A 24,414-nucleotide genomic window follows, 5' to 3' on the forward strand; every position below is an offset into this window, starting at 1 on the left:
TCTGACATCCTCCTTTAGTTGTATGTGGTAAGTGAAGGGTAGGGTGCCAAACCCTTGAAATACCTCCCGATGTATCTCCGAGATCGACTCCACCGAGATATGTCGGCGGGGTGCCATGCACTCTCTGCTATACACCATCTTGACGAGCCCGAGCTCTTCACATGCCTGCACCCCAATGAGCAATTCGCGCTCCATCGCCACCATGAAGAATAGTGTTCTGCGCATTACCATTGTAGTTTTCAGAAGCATTCCTCCCTGAGTGATGTGAGGTTTGACCTTTAGCCGCTGCACTGCCGAGAATGGGATCAGGTTGGCCCTGGCTCCCGTATCGAGTTTGCACTTGATGGTCGGTCCATTGGGCATTACCGGTATCGTCCATCTGTCCTCAATATTTTGGCATGCAAAAATTGATTTTGTTGTGCTTTTGACAGATCTTGCTGTCGAATAATTCAGCGTCATCCCCTCTGGATAGTTGGAGTAATAGTCTATGACAACTAGATAGTCTCAACCTTTAAAATGAAACAAAACCATACCAACTTTGATCCATTGATTGGTGACGAGTTCAGTTTCTTCCATGTTTTCTTGGCAACGTATAGACTGATGCATCTGGCAGATTGTGCATTCTTGTACATATTGATCAACATCTCTGTGCATTCTTGTATATATTGATCAACATCTCTGTTGATTCCAGGCCAATATACCGATTGTCTAACCTTCTACGACACTTTCTATGTCCTGATGACCCTTGTGAATCTGTTGCAGAATTCCTTGACAAAGACTTGCAGGAATCACAATCCTTTATATTTCAAAGGCAGATCTACATCCATTGGGCCATCCTTCTTTGAGGTATTTCATCACCGTCTACAGAGTCAAATCCTTTACGTCTTGGATGATTCGTAGTTTTTCGGTCAGACACTGGAAGTATCTCAGTAAAGAAAGAGGTTTGAGATTCCATTATTTGGACTATCTCTGTATCTGATGTGCCAGCATCAGTGGTAACTCTGGATAAGTGAGTGAACCCTTTCAACTAGGCTTAATTTTTCGCAAGCATCCACCCCAATTCGCGATAACTTATCATCTTCCTATCTCAAAGGCGAATGGCATTTCAATGTCACCATTTATAACAACGAAAAGGCAGGATCCTCTTAGTAGTAGCATTGTAATCGATCAGTTGACAAGTAGATTTCTTTTTTAGCCATGTCCTATAAGCTTGTCTTAATTTTTTTTCTGTGATAATGTTCGCATGTGCTCCTGTATCAATTTTAAATGGTATATCTGTGCCATTAATTTCTAATAATACAGTCCACTCTTTAATTATCTGTGAGAGCTGTTATACTGGTCTGTCATTACAATCCAGAAAATTAATCCTGGTGACTGCTTCAATCATTAAAGTATCCTTTCGCATACAAGATGTGAATTCCTCTCTATCAGTCAAGATATTCGATTTTTTATCTTCACTCTGAACACTTGGATCCTTCTCAAGTTATTGGAGGATCTAAAATTTGGTTACTGGAGAAGCTGTTGAGAAACAACACTGTGCTGCAAAGTGGTTGAACTTGGCAACAATTGGAACATTGTTTGCCTTTTGCTGGACAATTCTTTTTACTGTGGGCACAGCCACAGCGTGTGCACGTCATCACGCTTGTGATGTCACTCTCAAAATGGCCTCCAGTCATTGTACGCAGTTTTCTTTGCTGTGACACAGCATTAATGGCGTCTGCCACGTTTCCCGATTTTGCACTCTTCATTTGCCACGAACTGCATATTCAGACGATGCCTGTTCACTGGTTTTGCACATATTAATCACATCTTCTAGCAGTAAAATCGGTCGTCTTAGCATTTTTTCACATAAACGTTCGTCATTTATCCCCAAAACAACTTGATTACGCAGCATTGAATCGGAAGCTGAGGAAAAGTTACAGGATTGCAATCTTAACTTTAAAACTGTTATGAAAGAATCTACCGACTCCCCTCTTACCTGCAGCCTTTTTCTAAACATGTAGTGCTCATAGGTCTCATTCACCTGCTTCTTGCAGTGTGTATCGAACTTCTGCAACAATATGTTATATTTAGTTTTATCCTCATCAGCAGTAAATTCAAACAAATTAAAGAGTTCTAACCAAATTTATTGGAGTGCTATATTTTTTTGGATCGGAAGCATTTTCTAGCGCGGAGGCAGATAGGAAAACTTCAAACTGCTGTTTAAGGAATGTCCAGTTTTGACATAGTTTACCGTGTGTCCTGAAGTGGTCAGCCTTCTTGAGATTCTCCATCTTACATTTTGTCTTCGATGTAGATTTTCTGAGAGTTGTAGCTTCTTGATTGTTTTCTTCAATCTTCTTATGCTAGTCTTTTCCAAAAAAAACACTTCTTACTTGTAGAAATAAACACCTGGTACCATGTGGTGTTCTTTGTGTTGCTAAATTCAGGATGGTTGGCATAGTGTTCACACAAAAACCACAAAGTAGCTTGAACTTGAACAAAGCTATAACTTTATTAACGCTGCTAATTTGGATTTAACATGTACTCTTAAATAATATACAGTTGATTATTAACATGTAAACTACACTCATCTACAACTAATCTCTACACTGTTGTAAACAAGATCTGCTCTTACTCACACTGGGCTGGATTCTCCATTATTGGGACTATGTCCCCACGGAGTTTCTGGTGGAGTTTTAAGCCAGAAAACCTGGCATGAGAGCCCTGCAGGGGACTAGCAGGGACCCAGCACAGATCTCGCAACTTTTGCTGCAGATACAGGACCCGCACTTGCAGGTCAGAGGCCACTCATGCACACAGTGGCGGCCTCCAGCAGCCACACCATGCTCCATGGCGGACTTGGACCGCGGAGCTGGACCCAAAAAGGAAACCCCCTAATCGGCCGCACGCCCGACCCTTAATGCCCGCACAAGCATTTATCGGCCGCCTATAAGGCCCCCACCCAGCCTCCGATTGGCCTGTCCCCAACCAGGGCAGCCGTGGACTGAATCCGCAGCTGCCACGCGTGTATCCCAACCGGCTAGTGCACATTAGTTCCACGCCGTCGGGACTTTGGCCGGTCGGTGGCGGAGAATGGCGAAGTGGGCCTCTGTCAATGGCCCCAGGTAGGTCCCAAGTGGCCTACAGAATCGGGGCCCGCAGAATATTGGAACCGGTGCCGGTCCTGATTCCTTGTGGGAAAATGGATTCTCCACCCCCTCGCCGGCCACGATTTCAGCGTCGGGGTGTGGAGAATCCAGCCCACTATTTTTACTTCAGTCTGTCTCTAGCTAACTCCTGCACTACTCTCACCCCAAGGCTTAGCATCAATGCCTTATATACTTGTAACTGTAGCTCCCTCTAGTGGCTATTCTAGACATTTAATTGACCCTTGCAATTATTACATTTATGATAATACCACGTCACCTACAAACCTATGTACAGACAATTATATCTAAGTTACTATAGTGCTAAGGTGCGATGCAACTGTCCCATTGTCTGTCATGCTACCAAGTGCCCTTGTCTCGTCCATCATCCAATAAAAATAACTGGCTCCATGTGTGTCTGGTTCCATCTACTGGCAGGAGGTCATAACTGTCACTGCGGGTATTGATCATCAGCTATGTACATTGGTACTGTTAGATACAGTTATATACATTGGTGTAATTATCTAGTTATATACAGATATGCATATGTGCATATCACCACAATGCTGATCAGAGGTTCAATTCACATAATCTAATTTTTGGTAAACAAGACAATTAATAATGCAAAGCTTTATAATCATTGTTTCACTTCTTGCAAAATGCATTAGAGTATTGTGAACCTACAGGACCTGAAATATCATCTATATCCATCTAGAATACAGAGTTCACTACCTCTATTTCACAATTAATTTTCTCGCCAAATATCTGTCCCAAGTCCCTCAGATTGCAGATGTTATCTCCCTGAGCAGTCCACGTTAAACATGCACAATGCTCTGTATGCAATAGTTATATCAGATTTTATTCATTCTATTTTCTTCTGTTGGGTTCATCTATCTCTCTCAATATCCGTTTCAATATTGATTTCAAAAGTTATAAACCACTGACCATTTTAGTCCTAAAATGTATTTTTAGTTTTTGCCTCTTATTTTTTTACCTTACATTTGGTTTTATTTTAATTATGGTCTTCATAAAAAGTTCAGTCACCATTCAACACTTAGTGATGAAAACAAATAATGTTAGGTAACAACTGGGTACTAGCTGTTCTTTTTATTATGTTTAATCGCACGTCTAATATCAAATCTAATACATTTATAATCATCCATACCTTTTCAAATTCATTTTCATGAAAAATCTCATGTCAATCATCAACTTTCGTTTTGTGACTCAGAATTTCACTGTCTTGACCCAATTATTCAAGCTAAATCTTTTTTAGTAAATTTGAAATCCCCCTTATTCAGTGATACTTCCTCCTGTTACCTTTTTTAACCGCAAGTAATTTAAATCCATCAATATGTAATTTGTATGCACTGAACAATAAGAAATATCAAAAGTGGAGAAAGTAGACAAAATGAAAGTTTAGATAGATGGGGAGAAAGTCTGAAATAAAATTGCAAGTCAATATAAAAAGGGTTTTTTATAACCACATGCAAAGTAGAGAATTGCCAATAAGATGTTGGACCACAAATGCTTCACAGCTCCAGGGTCCCAGGTTCGATTCCGGCTTGGGTCACTGTCTGTGCGGAGTCTGCACATCCTCCCCGTGTGTGCGTGGGGTTCCTCCGGGTGCTCCGGTTTTCCCCCACAGTCCAAAGATGTGCACGTTAGGTGGATTGGCCATGATAAATTGCCCTTAGCGTCCAAAATTGCCCTTAGTGTTGGGTTGGGTTACTGGGTTATGGGGATAGGGTGGAGGTGTTGACCTTGGGTAGGGTGCTCTTTCTAAGAGCCGGTGCACACTCGATGGGCTGAATGGCCTCCTTCTGCACTGTAAATTCTATGAAACAATTAAGGATGAAAGAAGTTACCTGATCCTTAAGGGGGAGGAAATGTTAGAGATGGTGAAGAAGTGGTTTGCATTATTTTTTCGGGATGCAAATTTTTTAAAAACACATTTTATTAAGGCATTTAGTATTTTAGAATAACAAATACAAATGTAAACATATGTCAATAAATAACACCCTTCCCAACCAACCACCATACCCAGCCAACACGGCTTATACACATAATTCCCCAATCCCATCACCTCCTCTCACTGATCCCGCCTGAACTAAACTAAACAAACTCCCCTGACGCAATCCCCCCCCCCCCCCCCCCCCCCCCCCCGCCATCCTATTGTGTCTGCCAACAGTTTAGTTTTCCCCGAAGAAGTCGATAAACGGTTGCCACCTCCGAACGAACCCTGACATGGATCCTTTTAGGACAAACTTGATTTTCTCAAGCTTGAGAAACCCAGCCATGTCACTCTCCCATACCCCCAATTTTGGGGCCTCCAAGTCCCTCCACACTAAAAGGATCCATTTCCGGGCTACCAAGGAGGCAAAGGCCAAAACGTCAGCATCTCTCGCCCCGTGGACTCCCGGTCTTCCGACACTCCAAAAATCGCCACCTCTGGACTCGGTGCCACCCTTGTCTTTAATACCGTGGACATGACATCGACAAATCCCTGCCAGAATCCCCTAAGCATCGGGCATGCCCAAAACATGTTTACATGGTTTGCTGGCCCTCCCGCACACCTCGCACACCTGTCCTTCATCCCTTCAAAAAACCTGCTCATCCGGGCCACCGTCATATGTGCCCGGTGAACCACTTTAAATTGTATCAGGCTAGCCTGGAGCACGATGTGGATGTTTTGACTCTACTCAGAGCATCCTCCAAGGGGCCTCTGGCCCCTTACCCAACTCATCTTTCCACTTATGCTTTACCTCCCCTATCTGAGTTCCCTCCCCACTCCATGAGCTCTTTATAACTTTCCGAGACCTTCCCCTCCCCCACTCCCATTTTTGAAACTACCTTGTCCTGTATCCCATGAGGCGGTAGAAGCAGAAAGGTCAAAACCTGCCTTCGTACAAAGTCTCTCATCTTCAGATAACAAAACCCATTCCCTCCCAGCAGTTCAAACTCCTCCTCCAAATCCTCCAAACAAGGAAAGCTCCCATCAATAAATAGATCCCCCAGCCTCTCAATCCCTGTTCTCTGCCACCTCCGAAACCCCCATCCAACCTGCTCGGCACAAACCGGTGATTCCCACAAATTAGAGCCCACACCGACGCTCCCTCCACTCCCGTATGCTTCCTCTACTGTCTCCAAACCCTCAGAACTGCCACCACTACCGGGCTTGTGGAGTACCAAGCCGGCGAGAAAGGCAGAGATGTCGTTACCAATGCTCCTAAGCTTGTGCCCTTACACGACACCGTCTCCACCTTCTCCCATACCGACCCCTCCCCCAGTACTCACTTCCTTATCAGGGCTATATTTGCCGCCTGGTAATAATTCCTAAAGTCTGGTGAAGCCAACCCCCCCCCCCCCCCACACACACACCCCCCTGGCTCCACTCCAGCAGCACCTTCCTTACTTGCGGGGTTTTGCTTGCCCACACAAACACAGTGATCACCGCATTGACCCGCTTAAAAAATGCTTTAGGGATAAAACTAGTGAGACACTGGAAAATAAACAGATATCTCGGGAGAACCGTCATCTTTACGGTCTGTACCCTCCCTTGAAGGAACTTAGGATTGTGAAGTAGAGCTTCAATTCAAGGTTACCGTTTGTTCTTGAGCATTGCTGAAACTCAGTAGAAATTCAAGTTAAAAACTTGTCAGGTGCAAATAAGAATTGTTTTATTTGGAGTTCAGTGGTTACAACTTGAAAATCATTTAAAAGGTAGTTTGTAGACAATTTGATTTTCTTCAAAGAATCACAGGAATTATCTTCTGAGACAATAGCCTGAACACAACTTTAAAAGTCAAAGTCTGAAGTCAAAGTATGAAAATGAAATATGAATACAGAACTCTTTTCTAATTCTCTTCCTTTACTTTCTGGCTCTCTCTGTCTTTCTCTCTTTGTCTCTCTTCTTCTCTTTCTGTCTTTCTCTCTCTCTCCCCACCTCTCTTTCTGTCTTTCTCTCTCTCTCCACCTCTCTCTACCTCTCTTTCTTTCTAAAATGGTGGCCAAATCATCCATGGATATACTATTTCATATCTGTCTTAAGCGATCCGATCACACCCCAATATAATCCTAATTGGTTTGGGTTTGAACTCAAACACATTTGATTTGATAACAAGCTGTCCATCTTCACGATGTAACATTACTTCCAATTGTTGCTTGTCTGTATATTTTTCATGGGATATTGTGCTTTATCAAAACCAGCAATGTTGACCTACCTATTGCCACAATGGGGACCTCATGTTGACCTCACTGCTGCAACAATGGAGACCTTATGTTATCTCATCATACTATGCGAGGCATAATTCCGAAAATATAATTCAAACTGTCTTTTATAAGATTGTTTCAATGAGAATGTTGGAATCAAATATATATATTATATTTGATTCGATGTTTTAACTGTCCATTTATTAAAAACAAGGCAACACAGTCTAAAATGTTTCAGCTAGTATAATCGTGGGATGTGATTTACTCTAATCTCAAATGGCGTGGGAATCATGCAATCGTCCATTCTTATTCCTCGTTGCCATGGATTCAACCCTTGTCCTTGGAAAAAATGTAATGTTCTTATCAGACTTCTGTGTTTTGCAAACTCATGACTGAGTTTGGAAATTGTATGTTTCTTTCATTTTAAAACTGGGAATTAATATTTATGCTTTAAGCAGCTTTTTACCTATATTAAGTGTATTTGAAATACCTGGCTTCTACACTCCCCGCCATTGACAACAGGAGCATGTCCCACCTCCGAAAGTCCTCCTTTATTTGCTGAACTAACCGGGCCAGATTTAATTTATGTAACTGTTCCCATCCCCGTGCAACCTGAATGCCCAAATATCGAAAACTCCCTCCCATCACTTTAAACGGCAACTCCCCCAGACTCCACTCCTGCCCCTTTGCCTGGATCACAAAGACCTCACTTTTACCCATATTCAATTTATACCTTGAGAACTGGCCAAATTCCCCATGGATCTGCATAATCTCTCCCATTCCCCCTAACGGGTCCGAAATATACAGGAGTAGGTTGACTGCATGTAACAACACCCTATGCTCCATCCCCTCCCTCGCCCTCTCCCCCCCCTCCCTTCCCCCCCCTCCCTTCCCCCCCCCCCCCCCCCCCCCCCCCCCCCCCACACCCCGGCCTAACCCCTGCCAGTCCTCATGTTCTCAGCGCCATCGTCCGGGATGTAAATTGAGAGTAGGAGTAACTGGGAGGATGTGGAGGAGCTGCTATTAGAGATAACCCTTAAAAAGGAAAATTCACAGGGCTAAAAAATTAATTGTCTCGAGGCTCACAAGATATGCATCCTAGAATAGCAAATAAGATTGGGCAGGCAATAGCAGAACCACTGACTATAATATGCCAAGAATGTTTGGAAAGGAGGCTACTGCCTCTGTAAAATCAATACTAACAATAAAGGAAATGGAGTAAATGCTGACCTGTCTGCTTCTGTCACCCCAACTCCAACCTCCCTTTTGTGATGTCACTTCCAAAATGCATGCCCATCTTTTGGTACAACCATGTGAGAAGGGGTGAACTGGCCTCCCTCTATTCAACCTCCTTTGTTGGTCACAACGAAGGTTTAAGTTTCTTTTTCACTAGGATATGCATTTTCTGATTCAGAATGTATTTCTTTATTAATTTACAGGATGTGAGCGTCGCTGGCCAGGCCTGCATTTATTGCCTATCCCTAATTGCTCTTGAGAAGGTGATGGTGAGCTGCCTTCTTGAACATACACCCACAGTTCTGTTAGGGAAGGAGGCCAGGATTTTGACCCAGCGACAGTGAAGGACCAGTGATATATTTACGAGTCAGGATGGTGAGTGGCTTGGAGGGGAAACATTTAGGTGGTGGTGTTCTCATGTGGTCGCTGTTCTTGTACTTCTAAATGGTAGTGATCGTGGGCGGAATTCTCCGCTCCCCACGCGGCGTGGGAGAATCGCGGGAGGGCCTCCCGACATTTTTTACGTCCCCCTGGCGCCTCCAGCGATTCTTCCCCCCCCCCCCGCTCCGGAAAATCGCCTTTTTTTCATGGCGAACGGCGATTCTCCGAGTCCGATGGGCCGAGCGGCCGGCCCTTCACGCCTGTTTCACCACGGCAGCAACCACACCTGGTTGCTGCATTCGTGAAACGGTTGCCAGATGCCCATTTGGGGCATCTAGGGGCCCGATTGGCATGGGAGCACCACGACTGTGCTCGGGAGGGGACAGGCCCGCGATCGGTGCCCACCGATCGTCGGGCCAGCGTCCAAAACAAACGCACTCTTTCCCCTCCGCCGCCCGGCAAGATCAAACAGCCACGTCTTGCCGGGCGGCTGAGGAGAAAGACGGCCACCGCGCATGCGTGGTTCGCGCCGTCTGCGCGATGAAGTCATCCGCGTTTGCGCGGGTTGGAACCGGCAACCCGCACATGCGCGGATGACCTCACAAATGCGCCGTTTTACGTGTCATTTCCGGCGCGACGAGGTCGCGGCCGGGAAAGACGGAGGCCCGCTCCTAGCCCCCCGGGTGGGGGTGAATTAGGTGCGGGGAGCGGGCTCCGAGGCCGTCATGAACCTCGACCGATTTCACGACGGCCATCCCGATTTTTATCAGGAGCGGAGAATACCGCCCCGTATCTTTGATTTGATTTGATTTATTGTCACATGTACTAAAGTACAGTGAAAAGTATTTTTCTGCAGGCAAGGGAACGTACACAGTACACAGTAAATACTTTTGGAATTGTAGTAATCTACATATCTGTATGCACACAAGGGGTTAATGTATAGACATAACAGCTAAGTAATCACTAGAGGGCAGCACTAGAGATGGGTATAAAAGACAGACTCAAGCCAAGATCCACCTCGTCGTAAGGACAGTGACTAGTGACCAGAGGTAGACAAAGACAGCCCAGTGCAGCTGTAGCTAATCACAAGTATTTCTTATTTAATGTTGATCATGTAACATCTAATTTAAGCATTGGAGAGAGAAGGAACTCACAGTTAATTTGTCAACGTTACTCAATAAAGTATTTGCTCTAATTGAAAGACTACGAGTCCTAATCAACATTGAGTTAAAGATCATCCTGGCAAGAAGCAAATGAGTAACATATATTGCACAAAGCAATATAACATTACTATCAGAAGTAGCAATATAATAGAAATGTACTGTCTGAGGACCCTCGGTGAAGATGTTACACACATTGCCACTGTTTGCCGGTGGTGGAGGGAGTGAATGTTTGTGGATGAGGTGCCATTTAAGTAGGCTGCTTTATCCTGGATAGTGTCAAGCTTCTTGAGTGTTGGAGCTGCACTCATCCAGGCAAGTGGAGAGAATTCCATCACTCGCCTGACCTGTGCCCTGTAGATGATGGACAGGCTTTGGGGGTCAGCAAGTGAGTTACTCGCTGTAGGATTCCCAGCCTTTGACTTGTTCTTGTTGCCACAGTATTTATATGGCTTGTCCAGTTCAGTTTCAGATCAATGGTAATCCCGGGATACGGCTAATGGAGGATTCAACAATGGTATTGCCATTTAATGGGGCGATGGTTTGATTCTCTTTTGTTGGAGATGCTTATTGCCTGCCACTTGTGTGGCACGAGTGTTACTTACCTCTTGTCAGCCCAAACCAGGGCTTGTCCAAGTCTTGCTGCATTTGGACATGGATTGCCTCAGTATCTGAGGAGTCACGAATGGTGCTGAATATTGTGCAATCATCAGTGAACATCCCCGCTTTGGATCTCATGATGGAAGGATAGTTGGGCCCAGGACACGACCCTGAGGAACTCCTGCAGTGATGTCCTGAGACGGAGATGATTGACCTCCAATACAACAACCATCTTCCTCTGTGCTGGGTATGACTCCAGCCAGTGGAGAGTTTGCCCCCTGATTCCCATTGACTCCAGTTTAGCTGGGGCTCCTTGATGTGACACTCAGTCGAATGCTGTCTTGATGTCAAGGGCAGTCGCTCTCACCTCACCTCTGGAGTTCTGCTCTTTGTCGATGTTTAGTCCAAGGCTGTAATAAGATCAGGAGCTGAGTGACCCTGGTAGAACCCAAACGGAGCGTCCGTGAGCATGTTATTGCTAAGCAAGTGAATGGATCCCCAAAAGCCAGCAAGGGAATGATAGGTGCATGTTATATTTCAGATTGGTGTTTTACCACAACCTGGTAGGTGTGGTAGGATCTGCAAAACCTAACTACATCTCTGTAGAGATGTGGCCAGTAAAAATGATGCAGTTCCTTGTATTTTTAATGTCGCTGTTTAGACAGTTACAAGCTTTGATGTGTGTTTGGATTATAGGAAATACCTCTCGCTTCACACTCCCCCGAGGGTGACTTGTTTGCTTCTCACCCTCACCTTGGAATGTGGCCTTGCATTTTAAACAGTTTCCTGGTCGGGCAGAGAATGGAGCGTCAAGGAAAAAATGGGTTTGGCACTGTTGTGATGCTTTGCTGCTTTTGATGTGGTGAGAAACTGTCAATATCAAGAGCGTTTATAAACATTGTGGTTAGCATCAAAGCAGGATATCTGAGATGCATTCGACCATGAAGGGAGATAGATAAACAATCCACCAAGTACCTGTCTCTGAAGTAATAAAACTGTCAATCACTGGCTAGTGCAATGTATTACTGTGTGAAATTGAAATGTTGTCAAGGGATTTAAAGCCCTTTGAAGTGTACTTGGCTTTCGAGGAAACCTCTGACACTTATAATAGCTACTGCTTTAAACACCTTTGTCTGAGGCAGCAGATCTTACAGAAGGGTAAGTGAAAATGCAATGATGTTTCACTCTACTGCCTGGACTGCTCTTCAGTTTTCAGGCAGGGGAGACTGATGGGATCTATGGGGGTGTTTCTGATGGGTGGGTCTGATGGAACCATCAATTCACCAGTCACGTGTTTCCGATATGAATATAGGCTTTAATCAACTTACTACAGAGCCAGCCTGTTACCCATTGATGAACTCTCAGTGAACTGCAGGCTGCCTCTGGACAAGGGTATTTATACAGCAGCACTAGGGGCAGGAGTCGTGGGCAGAGCCAAGGGTGGAGCTCTGTACAAGCTCCTGAGCATTCCCAGAACTACTCCCCCTAGTGGTCGGATAACACTACTGCGCTTACAAAGACATAGTGTGAATTATCATGTTACATTCACCACATTCACCCCCTGCAAAAAAAATCAAGTCCGGCGGGGGGTGGTGGTCTACAAAGTCAGTCTGTCCGGTGGTCGGATTGTCCGCTGTGATCTGCGGAGCACCGGGGTTGCAGCCTCTTGCGGTGGCTGGATGGGTGTTGAGTGCTGGGGTACGATGGCGGACTCCAGAGAGGGTTGTATCCGAGCTTCATACTCTCCTGGTTCGACCGGGGACTGGGGGCGCTGGGGGCTGGCAGGCATGGGTGCGCGGAACTGGTGGAGTGAGCTCGTGGGCTCGGGAGCGCGAGGGGGCGGCAGCATGGGGTGTAGGGTGAGAGGTCCTTCTGTGGCGGGTGCCAGATCCCGGACGGATACAGTGTCCTGACGGCCGTCAGGGAACTCGACGAATACGTACTGGGGGTTGGAGTGGAGCAGGCGCACCTTTTCAACAAGGGGGTCGGTTTTGTGCGCCCTGACGTGTTTCCTCAGAAGTACGGGGCCCGGTGTCCTCAGCCATGCCGGAAGTGAGACCCCCGTGGTAGTGCCCCTGGAAAAAATGAAGAGCCTCTCGTGAGGGGTCTGATTGGTCGCTGTGCACAAAAGGGACCTAATAGCGTGAAGCGCGTCTGGGAGGACTTCCGGCCACTGGGAGACTTGGAGCTTTCTAGACCGGAGGGTCAGTAGGACGGTCTTCCAGACCGTCGCGTTCTCCCTCTCCACCTGCCCATTCCCCCTGGGGTTGTAGCTGGTAGTCCTGCTCGAGGCAATGCCCTTGTCAAGCAGGTACTGACGCAGCTCGTCGCTCATAAAGGACGAACCCCGGTCGCTGTGTACGTAGCTGGGGAAACCAAACAGGGTGAAGATGCTATGCAGCGCCCTAATGACTGTGTGGGAGGTCATGTCGGGGCACGGGATAGCGAATGGGAAACGGGAGAACTCGTCTACGACGTTTAAAAAGTAAACGTTCTTGTTAGTTGAGGGGAGTGGCCCTTTGAAATCAATAGCGAGGCGATCAAAGGGCCTAGAAGCCTTGACCAGGTGGGCCCTGTCTGGTCTATAGAAGTGCGGTTTGCACTCCGCACAGATCGGGCAGTCCCTGGTGACCGCTTTTACCTCCTCGTTGGAGAAAGGCAGGTTTCGGGCCCTGATGTAGTGGGCGAGCCGGGTGACCTCCGGGTGGCAGAGGTCATTGTGGATGACTTTCAATCGGTCAATCTGCGCGCTGGCTCATGTCCCGCGGGTTAGGGCATCCGGAGGCTCGTTGAGCTTCCCGGGTCGATATTTGATATCGTAATTGTAGGTGGAGAGTTCGATCCTCCACCTCAGAATTTTGTCGTTTTTAATTTTGCCCCTTTGCGAGTTGTCAAACATGAAGGCAACCGATCTTTGGTCGGTGATGAGGGTGAACCTCCTACCTGCGAAGTAGTGCCTCCAGTAACAGATAGCCTCCACAATGGCTTGTGCTTCTTTCTCGACTGAGGAGTGTCGGAGTTCTGAAGCGGAGAGGGTACGGGAGAAAAATGCGACTGGTCTCCCTGCCTGATTTAAAGTGGCTGCAAGAGCTACCTCTGAGGCGCTGCTCTCTACCTGAAATGGAGTGGTGTCATCCACTGCCCGCATGACCGCTTTGGCGATGTCCTCCTTGATGCCGTCGAAGGCCTGGCGTGCCTCGGCTGACAGGGGAAATCGTGTGGCCCTAAAGTGTGGGCGGGCTTTGTCCGCATATTGAGGGACCCACTGGGCGAAGTAGGAAAAGAAACCCAAGCACCGTTTGAGGGCCTTGGGGCAATGGGGGAGGGGGAGTTTAAAGAGGGGGCGCATACGGTCCAGGTATGGGCCCAGGACTCCATTTACCACGACATAGCCGAGGATGGCTAGTCTGGTTGTGCGGAAAACGCATTTCTCCTTGTTATTTACATAGAATTTACAGTGCAGAAGGAGGCCATTCGGCCCATCGAGTCTGCACCGGCTCCTGGAAAGAGCACCCTACCCAAGGTCAACACCTCCACCCTATCCCCATAACCCAGTAACCCCACCCAACACTAAGGGCAATTTTGGACACTAAGGGCAATTTATCATGGCCAATCCACCTAACCTGCACATCTTTGGACTGTGGGAGGAAACCGGAGCACCCGGAGGAAACCCACGCAGACACGGGGAGAACGTGCAGACTCCGCACAGACAGTGACCCAAGCCGGAATCGAACCTGGGACCCTGGAGCTGTGAAGCGATTGTGCTATCCACAATGCTACCGTTATACGTGAGATTCAGTTTCTGTGCCGTCTGGAGAAAATGGTGGAGGTTGACGTCGTGGTCCTGCTGGTCATAGCCGCAGATGGTGACATTGTCCAAGTACGGAAACGTGGCCCGCAGCCCGTACTGGTCCACCATTCGGTCCATTGCTCGTTGGAACACCGAGACCCCATTAGTGACGCCGAAAGGGACCTGGAGGAAATGGAAGAGGCGGCCATCGGCCTCGAATGCCGTGTTGTGGCTGTCCTCCAGGCGGATTGGGAGCTGGTGGTATGCAGACTTCAGATCCACCGTGGAAAAGAGCCGGTACTGGGCGATCTGGTTTACCATGTCTGCAATCCTGGGGAGGGGCTACGCGTCGAGGAGCGTAAATCTTTTTATGGTCTGACTATAGTCGATAACCATGCGGAATTTTTCCCCGGCCTTAATGACCACCACCTGAGCTCTCCAGGGACTATTGCTGGCCTCTATAATCCCCTCACTGAGAAGCCTTCGGACCTCCGATCTGATAAATACCCTATCCTGCAGGCTATACCGCCAAAGGTTTACAGTCCTTTGTGAGATTGGCGAAGAGAGGAGAGGGGGGGGGGGGATTCGCAGCGTAGCGAGGCTGCAGATAGTGAGTGGGGGCAGGGGCCCGCCGAAGCTGAGGGTGAGGCTCTTGAGGTTACATTGAAAGTTTAGGACTAATAAGAGTGGCGCGCAGAGGTCGGGCAAAACGTAGAGTTTGAATTTTGAGTAGCTAGCGCCTCAGATTGTTAGTGTCGCGGCGGTGCGCCCCTGGATCTGGACCGAATGGGAGCCTGAAGCGAGAGAGATAGTTTGCTGCACGGGGAAAACGGGCAGCAAACAGCGTCTTACCAGGTCTGGATGTATGAAGCTCTCAGTGGTCCCGGAGTCGAAGAGGCATGGCGTTTTGTACCCGTTGATTTGGGCCTCTGCCATCGCATTTCGCAGATGCTTCGGGCGTGATTGGTCCAGAGTGACTGCGCTGACTTGCGGGTAGTCGGCGGCCCGATCAGCTGTGCTGGAGTGGCCCCGTGATGACTGCCCTCTGAGTTCATAGTCGTACTCTTCCGATGAGTTGTCCGAGCGCTGAGATGCAGGTCGGGACCGTGGATCGCACGTGGCGGGCGGCGAGGAAGATGGCGTCCAAGATGGCGACCCCCATGAGTCGCACGTGGCTGGCCGCGTGGTGGAGGTTTGCCAAGTTGGCGGCCCCCATGGATCGCACGTGGCTGGAGGGGGCGGAGTCGGGGGCACAGGCCGCAGCGTTTTGGGCCCCGCGGGCCTGCGGGTGAGGGGAGTGATTACTCCGTGCCACTGGGGAGTTGGAAGCTGGGGCCCTTTTAGCGAGGCACACTCTTGCGTAATGGCCTTTCCGCCCGCAGCTGCTGCAGGTCGCGTTGCGGGCCGGGCAGTGCTGCCGTGGGTGCTGGTTCTGGCCACAGAAATGGCAGGGTGGAGCAGCATAATGGCTGGCTGGAGCAGCATAGTGGCTGGGCGGCCACGTAGCACAGGTCTGGGGGAGTCGCTGGTCGGGGGCCCATGATTGGGTCGCGGGGTCCACGGGGAACGAGTTAAGGCTACGGAAGGAGACTTCCATCGTGGTCGCAGCTTCCACAGTCGTTTCTAAGTCTTGGGCCCCCTTTTCCAGCAGTCGTTGGCGCACATAATTAGGCCTGAGGCCCGCTACAAAAACATCGCGTACAGCAAGTTCTCTGTGTTCAGCCGCGGTAACCGCTTGATTATTACAGTCATTTGACAAATTATTGAGTTCCCTTAAAAATTCGGCGAGTGATTCTGTAGGCCGCTGACGGCAAGTCGTGAACACATGGTGTGCGCAAACTTTGTTAATGGGCCTTACATATATCTTATCGAGTACTGCTAGCGCTGCAGTATATGAACCGGCCGAGTTTAGTTGCGTAGAGATTCTGTGGCTCACTATCGCGTGCAGTAGACTTAACTTCTGTTCCTCTGTCGTTTCGGCTGTGCTTGCTTCTGCCAGGTAGGCCTTGAAGCATCGCAGCCAGTGGGAGAAGATTTCTTTAGCCTCTGCATCCTGCGGGTCGAGTTCCAGGCGTCCAGGCTTGAGGGCTGATTCCATGATCGATCTTGACTGTTCTTAAGTCGATTAAATTGATGGAACCATCAATTCACCAGACACGTGTTTCCAATATGAATATAGGCTTTACTCGACTTACTACAGAGCCAGCCTGTTACCCGTTGATGAACTCTCAGTGAACTGCAGGCTGACTCTGGACAAGGGTATTTATACAGCAGCACTAGGGGGAGGAGTCATGGGCGGAGCCAAGGGTGGAGCCCTGTACAAGCTCCTGAGCATTCCCAGAGCTACTCCCCCTAGTGGCCGGATAACGCTACTGCGCTTACAAAGATATAGTGTGAATTATCATGTTACATTCACCACAGGGTCTCTAATTGAATTTCTGATGGGGGTAGTCTGATGGAATGTCTGGTTATAATAGGGTCACCCTGGTGCGTGCTGTGGGGATGGGGTGACTCGTTATTTCTGGGGTATGTGGGGAAGATGCCCCTACTTGGCAGGGGTGGGGAAGGGCAGGATTTGAATTGTGGGGAAAGGGACCTACTGCCAGACCACAGTATCAGGCCGCCCGCTCAAAATGGCGGCCCGATACCGGGATTCCAATCGAATCCAGTGAGCTCTCCCAAATTAGCATGGATAAGGAGAGAGACTCACAAACTGGGTCCCGCTCCTTGTACCAAAAGACCCAGTAGGAATTCTCTGCTGACGGGAGCACTTAGGCTTCAGAAGGGAGAATCCAGGCCAATATGTGAAACTGTGTGTGAAACCATGCTTTAAATATTACTTGGAATCAAAAGCCTAAATGTTAACTTGAGGGATGGTTGGTACAGTGAATTAGATGCTGGTTGCTTACTTTTATTATATAAATTCAAGGATTGTACATGATACATCTTTGGCTCGTAGCACAAAACTGTCTTGGAAATGGTCAATTCTATACTGAAACACTGAATTAGAAAATGTACGTTTTCTAATACTAATAACCCTTTCATCATAGCCCTTACCCTGAAGAGCATATCAGTATGCATTATTAACATTTTTGTAAATGCGATGTACAAAATAATAAAAAAATATGCAAAGCTATAAAACATATGAATTTATAATATTCTTGGAAAAAAATGAAAATGCTGCAAATTTTTTCATCTTGGTGTCAGTCCAAATATATTTGCCACCAACGAGCATAGAACTGCTAATTGCTCACTTTTCTGTTGGTATCTTCTCAAAATTAACATTGATAAAAATAGAGAAATGCATTTTCCATTTGTAAGAGATAATGCAGAATAACATAACTAATAAACAGCATAAATTGCGATTTCACCATCCTGTGCCCCAGGTTACTAATAAGTCTGGTTTTGCAAAAGTTCATTAAATCTGGATATATTTGTCGGAAAATGCATGACAAAGTTGTGAGTCTGAAATGTAGACTTCCATACAGTAGTATGAGATTACATTAGTAATGTAATCAGTGGTCCCATTGCAGTTAAAATTGCCCTTGCTTGACGACAAGCTTTTTGTATACCGTATAGTGTCTAGGTTATTCTTAGAATTTGAATCTCGGAATTTTAACATATTAAAAACAAATACAAATTGTACAAAAACTGGTATTTCTATTTCAGCGACTCATCAGAGATGAAGTAAGAAATAACAATGTGCGTAATATTTTTAAAGATCCAGCTTGCCAGTTCATCTACTTTTATTTGAAAAGCACAGATGGCTTTGAATCCTGTACATCTCAATAGAAATCTGAACAAGATTGCACATCATTATTATTTTAATTCAGATCAAAAATAACCATACCTTTGTGTTGATCGAAAACAGGTGAAGAACTAAAATCCATTTCTATCTCATTATTTAAAATTGGAGCGAGAAAATGTGATCCCCAATGCTTCGAGCAGAGAATCAGAGATTGCAGCGAATAGAGTAACAGCTGTCGTCAAACAAAATGTTGGAGTATAAATCACTTTACGGCCACAGGTTATCGAGGAGAATAACAGTGCTGGTCTACACCAATCACTGAAACAAGTTGTTTTCTACAGGCTGCTGCTGGAGAACTGTATCTGATGGGAACAGCTGAGCTTACATAGTATCTGGTCTGAGGTATATCCAGGTGCTCTTTCCAGTGATGCTGGTAAGATTGCTCAACAATCAGTTCAATAGACTAAGGAACATTTACCAGTAACCTGCTACTTGAAAAAGGTGCAGATGAAAGCAGCACCAGCAATATTTCCTTAAAAAAAATCAGAAGCATCTTATTGTGAACAAGGGTTTTCACATCCAAACTGAGCATGTGCAAACTGGCAATGCACTTTGGGTACACAGAATATATATGAGTTGAAGTGCCAGGAAGGATATTTATTTTATACGTATTTTGTTTATATGTTTCTTTAAAAGCTGGTATTAAAAAACTAGTATTGATCTGATTTTTGATTATTTAGACAAGAGTGCTGCTCTCATCTGTTTGAGGAATAAGTGGCGTGATAAATAAAATGCTAAAAATGGCCTGTAATCTTGCAAGGATTGAGAAATGTTGCTTTGTCGCTGTATTGGAACCCTGTGTAATACAGAGACATCTGTACTGCTTTCAGGATATCGACCTATAACAGTTTGGTAAATTACTCTCTGTAAATTTCCATTAACTAGTATCATAAAGGAGAAATGTAAACATGACTAATTACATTTAGTTATCAACATTCACAGAATAAACAAACAAAAACTTGTTAAAATGCAACACAATGTTCCACATCCTATAATTTATATTATAGATTCTCAAACCTCTGGCAAAGTCCATAAGCCGCAGATACAGATGGTGATAGTCTGATTAGAAATGTAAAGAAAATATTTAATATAATTGTATTGTTGCAGAATTTCTGATTTTTGATGAACATCTTCTGTCATAAAGAATGTCAAAACCATCACAAATTTACAGTGAAATTGTGCCCACAAGTTGTATTTCTCTCTTCACCACCATGATCTTTTCAAAAGTTCCTTCTTCTTCTTCAGCAATCACTCGCTAATGAGTATGATTGTCCACTTAAGAAACTCCGTGTTGCTGGTCATTGGTTCTGTGGGTTCTTGCATGGTTGATGAGCCTGATCCTAGAGCAGCATCTTTGACTGCACACTTGGCAGGTATTTCTGGGAGGTGGGATCGGTCTTTGGATTCTAGATCACTGGTATTCATTTCTCAATCTCCTTTTCTGGGCTTCGTCTTGCCATCGGGTGTCCTCAAAAGATTGTGTCCCTTCAATCAGGAGGTTCCTCCGGGTAGTTCTCTTCTGAATAAGGATCTCCCAGGTATTGATGTTTATATTTCATTTATTGAGATGAGCCTTCAAGGTATCTTTTGAAGTGCTTCCTTTGTTCTCCTCTTATTTGGAAGCCTTCCTTTTGCTGGGCAAGTATATTCGCTTTGGCAATCGGGACTCTGACATCCTAAGCACATGGCTCCTTCCAGGAACATGGAACATACAGTGCAGAAGGAGGCCATTCGGCCCATCGAGTCTGCACCGACCCATTTAAGCCCTCACTTCCATCCTATCCCCGTAACCCAATAACCCCTCCTAACCTTTTTTTTGGTCACTAAGGGCAATTTATCATGGCCAATCCACCTAACCTACACGTATTTGGACTGTGGGAGGAAACCGTACCTCCCAGAGGAAACCCACGCAGACACGGGGAGAACATGCAAACTCCACACAGAGAGTGACCCAGCGGGGAATCGAACCTGGGACCCTGGCGCTGTGAAGCCACAGTGCTATCCACTTGTGCTACTGTGCTGCCCCCCAATGCCCAGGGCTGCCCAGGGCTCTGATGTTAGTGTGCTAGTCATCCCAGTTAATGTGGAGAATCTGCCTCAAAGAGAGCTGATGGTACCTCTCCAGAGTCTTGTGGTGGCGTCTGTACATATTCCAATTTTCTGAGCCGTTTAGAAAATTTGGGAGGACAACTGCCTTGTACATGAGGATCTTGGTGTCAGCATGGATGTCACGGTCATCAAAGATTCTCATGAGGAGGAGTTGGGGAGGGGGGGCATTGGGCCTGAGCAAGGGAAGCTTTACGGTGGGTGAATGCGTCCTTGTCATGTGCTAGGTTAAGTCTTATCCAATTTAAGGTGATGCATTTTAAATATATATATATAGGATGGCAGCACGGTGGCCTAGTGGTTAGCACAGCTGCCTCACGGCGCTGAGGTCCCAGGTTCGATCCCGGCTCTGGGTCACTGTCCGTGTGGAGTTTGCACATTCTCCCCGTGTCTGCGTGGGTTTCACCCCCACAACCCAAAAATGTGCAGAGTAGGTGGATTGGCCACGCTAAATTGCCCCTTAATTGGAAAAGATAATTGGGTAATCAAAATTAAAAAAAAAAAATATATATATATAGGATGAGTCAGTTCGTTTCGGCGGTGGAGGATAGGTGTGGGCAGTGTGCGGGGGGGGAGTGTGGGGGGGGGGGGGGGAATCATGTTCAAATGTTTTGGGCATGTCCAAGGTTGAGTGAGTTTTGGAGGGGATTTTCGGTCGTCATGTCAAGGATTTTGGTGGTAGAGGTAGCTCTGAGTCCAGAATGGCGATATTTGGAGTGTCGGAGGATCAGAGAGTTCAGGTGGGGAATGCGGCTGATGTCTTGGCCTTTGTCGCCCTGATAGTCCAGAGACAGATTCTGTTGGGTTGGCGGGACTTGGTGCTGCCTAAAGCGTGGGTGAGTAATTTGGCAGAGTTTCTGCATTTGGAAAACATTAAATTCGCCAGTCGAAGGGTGGAAGAGAGGTTCACCTTGAGGTGGAAGTTACTTATCGACTTCTTTATTGAATTTTGATTTGTCAGCGGAGGAGGGGCAGTTTACTTTTTGTTTGGTGGGGGGAGATAGATTGGAAAAGGGGGGGGAGTGGGTACTGCGGTGGCAGTGAAGTGAGTGGGGGTTGTGGTTGTGGGGGAAGCAGGGAGGGAGGGGTTTTAGTACATTTTGCTTGGTTGGCTTTTGTATTTTTGTGAATATATATATATTTAAAATGCCTTCAATAGAACATTTTGCAAAAAATCCATGATTCTCATCCTTAGTTGTACGAAGGAGGCAATGTTGGATCTCTACATCGATGTCAGCCTTAGAGGAAAGGTGGATCCCCAGTTCTGGGAAATGTTCCACATTTGGGAAGGTTTCTTCATTGATCCTGAGGGAGAGAGAGCCGAGATCTTTCCTTCGGGCGGCTTGGTTGAGGCTGAGAGCAATTCTTTGCATTGCTTCCATGAAAGTTTCAAGCATGACTCGGCAATTCTCTTCTGAGGGAGTGGAGATAGTGATGTCTTTGCATATTGAAGTTCCACGAGTGATGTCTGTGTCATCTTCTTCTTGAATTTCAACTGGTTGAGGTTGAAAGGCTCTCTGTCCGTCCTGCAGACGATGTCCACTCCACTGGGAAGCTTGTTCTTGACAATGTGAAGGATGAAGAATGAAGGTGGAGAAAAGGGTGGGAGTGATGACACATCCCTGCTAGATTCTCCACCCGATCGTGAGTCACCTTTCAGTTGCCGCAAAACTGAGAATCCAGCCCAGAAAGTCAGAATACCTTGGGTGTAGAAACAGCTTGACTGCAGTTTGCTGTGCGCTTCACAATTTGTCCATGCAAAGGGAGAGTGAACCAGAGAAGGATGAGAGCATATCAGGAGATAAAGATGAGACGATGCAGGAAGCCCAGGAAGTTACTGAGAGACAGTATGTGTGTGCTGATGCCATGCAGGAGGGGTGGTGTGGGAAACATGTCTGTGTCAGATTCCAAGAGAAGTAAAGTTAAGTTAGGTCATCTTGAAACATCCCCTCTAGCCCTCCATGCCATTCCCTGTCATCTCAGGGAGTAGCCAAACCATCGCTGAGGACGGTTCCTGCACTCATACTAGGATGTTCTGACCTTATGACTTTCTAGGATTTTATCCTAGTTGTTACCTGCTAATTCACTCACCCTGTCCGCTGACGAACAACAGCAATGTAAGACAAGGCTTAGTACTTTCGACCTCAACTAATGATACAAATAATACCGCTAATGAGATGCGAACCCAATGATGCTAGAGCAGTGTTTTTTAAACTTTTTTTGCGGGGACTCATTTTTACCAACCAGCCAACCTTCGAGACCCACGCCGGCCGACCTTCGCGACCCACGCCGGCCAACCTTCGCTACCCACGCCGGCTGATCTGCGCGACCCACCATTTTCTCTTACCTTGTTGGTGACAAAAATGGAGAAAATGGTTTTGGGTCCCTTTGGCCCCCCCGAACTTGGAAAGAAAAAAGGCTGCGACCATATAAAAAAATGCGGCTGCACTGCGAATGTGTGCCTGCGCACCGATGATCAAATTTTTAAAATCTGTTCCTGGCCATTTTGAAGGCCGCTCACAGCCGGCATTATTAAAAGCTGGCTACTGCGGCTGTTGCGCGCAGATTTGCCCGATTGGGAGCACCGCGACAGACGACTCCGCGACCCTCCCGACACCTGCCCGCGACCCACCCCCAGGTCGTGACCCCGAGTTTGACAATGCTTGTGCTAGAGTATCATTACTGACGAGTTGTCCTCGACCATTGCTGTCCATTGTGGAATAAGGGTTCAAACCTTTCCCAGCATACACTGTTAATAAAGATTTAAGTACATCTCCCTGACAACACACAAGGGTCTGGAGACTAGGTGCACTGAGTTTAACATTAATCATAATTACAACAACAAAAACAATAATCTTAAAATTGGACAAAATTTGACTGAGTGAGGGAAAGGCTGAGGTTTCCAAAGTACAAAATCAAAACACGTTCAATTGACCAGAACATTCACATACCCATCCAATGAGTTTCAATAAGTACAATTTATTTACAGTGATAGCACACCCACGAACCAGAGGTGACATCTAAATATCTTAACTTTCCTGCTATCCTCCGGGCACATCTTCAGGAACGAGTTTTGTAAACCTGGGCCTCTTTGGGCGGAGAATCCAGCCCAATGGCTCGGGAAAATAATAATAATAATAATTAAAGTTTAGTGAACTCTTGGGTAAAAGTAAGAATTGAAATGGAAGTAGTCCATTCAGACTTTAAGTATTTAGCAAGTGTTAAGTTAGTAGAACGTACTCTGTTTAATGCTTGTGCAGTAAAAGATTACGTTTAGAGCACACAGGGCGCTATCTAGTGGAAATGTTTCTAACTGTGATAGTGAACAGGAACAGCCGGTTGTTTCCCAATGGCCGGCCCACCCAGTGAGGCCTTCACCGGTATCTAATGTTAATTAGGGCACTTAATGATACTCCGTGGGCCAGAAAAGACTGTCCCGCCAACTGATTTGCCTGGTCCCACTCAGCAGCTTCCTGCTAAGGAGGAGGAGCAGCTCTAAATCCTGCAGAGCAAACCCCAGACTGTACTCAGCCATGGTGCCGCGCTCACCGGCCCCATGATTCAGAGATCATAAAATCATAGAATTTACATTGCAGAAGGAGGCCATTCGGCCCATCAAGTCTGCACCGGCTTTTGGACAGAGCACCCCATTTAAGCCCACGCCGCCACCCTATCCCCGCCACCCAGTAACCCCACCTTACCTATTTGGACACAAAGGGGCAATTTATCATGGCCAATACACCTAACTTGCACATCTTTGGGCTGTGGGAGGAAACCGGAGCACCCGGAGGAAACCCATGCAGAAACGGGAAGAATGTGCAGACCCGCACAGATAATGACCCAAGCCGGGAATCGAACCTGGGACCCTGGAGCTGTGAAGCAAATGTGCTAACTACTGTGTTACCGTGCTGCCCCACAGATGCCGACCTGGCCAGACTGTTGGATGCAGTGCGATCCAGGCGGGATATATTGTTCCCTCGAGGGGGTTGGAGAGTC

At 46.7% G+C, this 24,414-nt stretch overlaps 1 protein-coding gene and 1 long non-coding RNA gene across 6 annotated transcripts in view; one reads left to right on the forward strand and one right to left on the reverse strand.

Annotated features, from left to right (window-relative positions):
- ankrd55 (ankyrin repeat domain 55) overlaps window positions 1-18,541 on the reverse strand; it is a 172,571-nt gene extending 154,030 nt beyond the window's left edge. Inside the window, exon 1 of one of the 2 annotated variants that reach the window (XM_038790948.1) lies at window positions 18,355-18,541. In XM_038790948.1, the coding sequence (XP_038646876.1) occupies window positions 18,355-18,394 (40 nt within the window). In that variant the 5' untranslated portion in view covers window positions 18,395-18,541. The remainder of the gene's footprint in view (window positions 1-18,354) is intronic. The other variant, XM_038790949.1, reaches the window with a different exon arrangement.
- LOC119962822 overlaps window positions 1-24,414 on the forward strand; it is a 271,981-nt gene that overhangs the window by 225,562 nt on the left and 22,005 nt on the right. The window contains exon 1 of one of the 4 annotated variants that reach the window (XR_005459977.1): window positions 18,495-18,685. The exons of the other annotated variants lie outside the window; for them this stretch is intronic. This is a non-coding gene — a long non-coding RNA (uncharacterized LOC119962822). Of the gene's footprint in view, window positions 1-18,494; window positions 18,686-24,414 lie in introns of those variants that run through there. 4 annotated transcript variants of the gene reach the window in all.

This window comes from Scyliorhinus canicula, chromosome 3, assembly GCF_902713615.1.
Source record: "Scyliorhinus canicula chromosome 3, sScyCan1.1, whole genome shotgun sequence".
NCBI classification, from domain to species: Eukaryota; Metazoa; Chordata; class Chondrichthyes; order Carcharhiniformes; family Scyliorhinidae; genus Scyliorhinus; species Scyliorhinus canicula.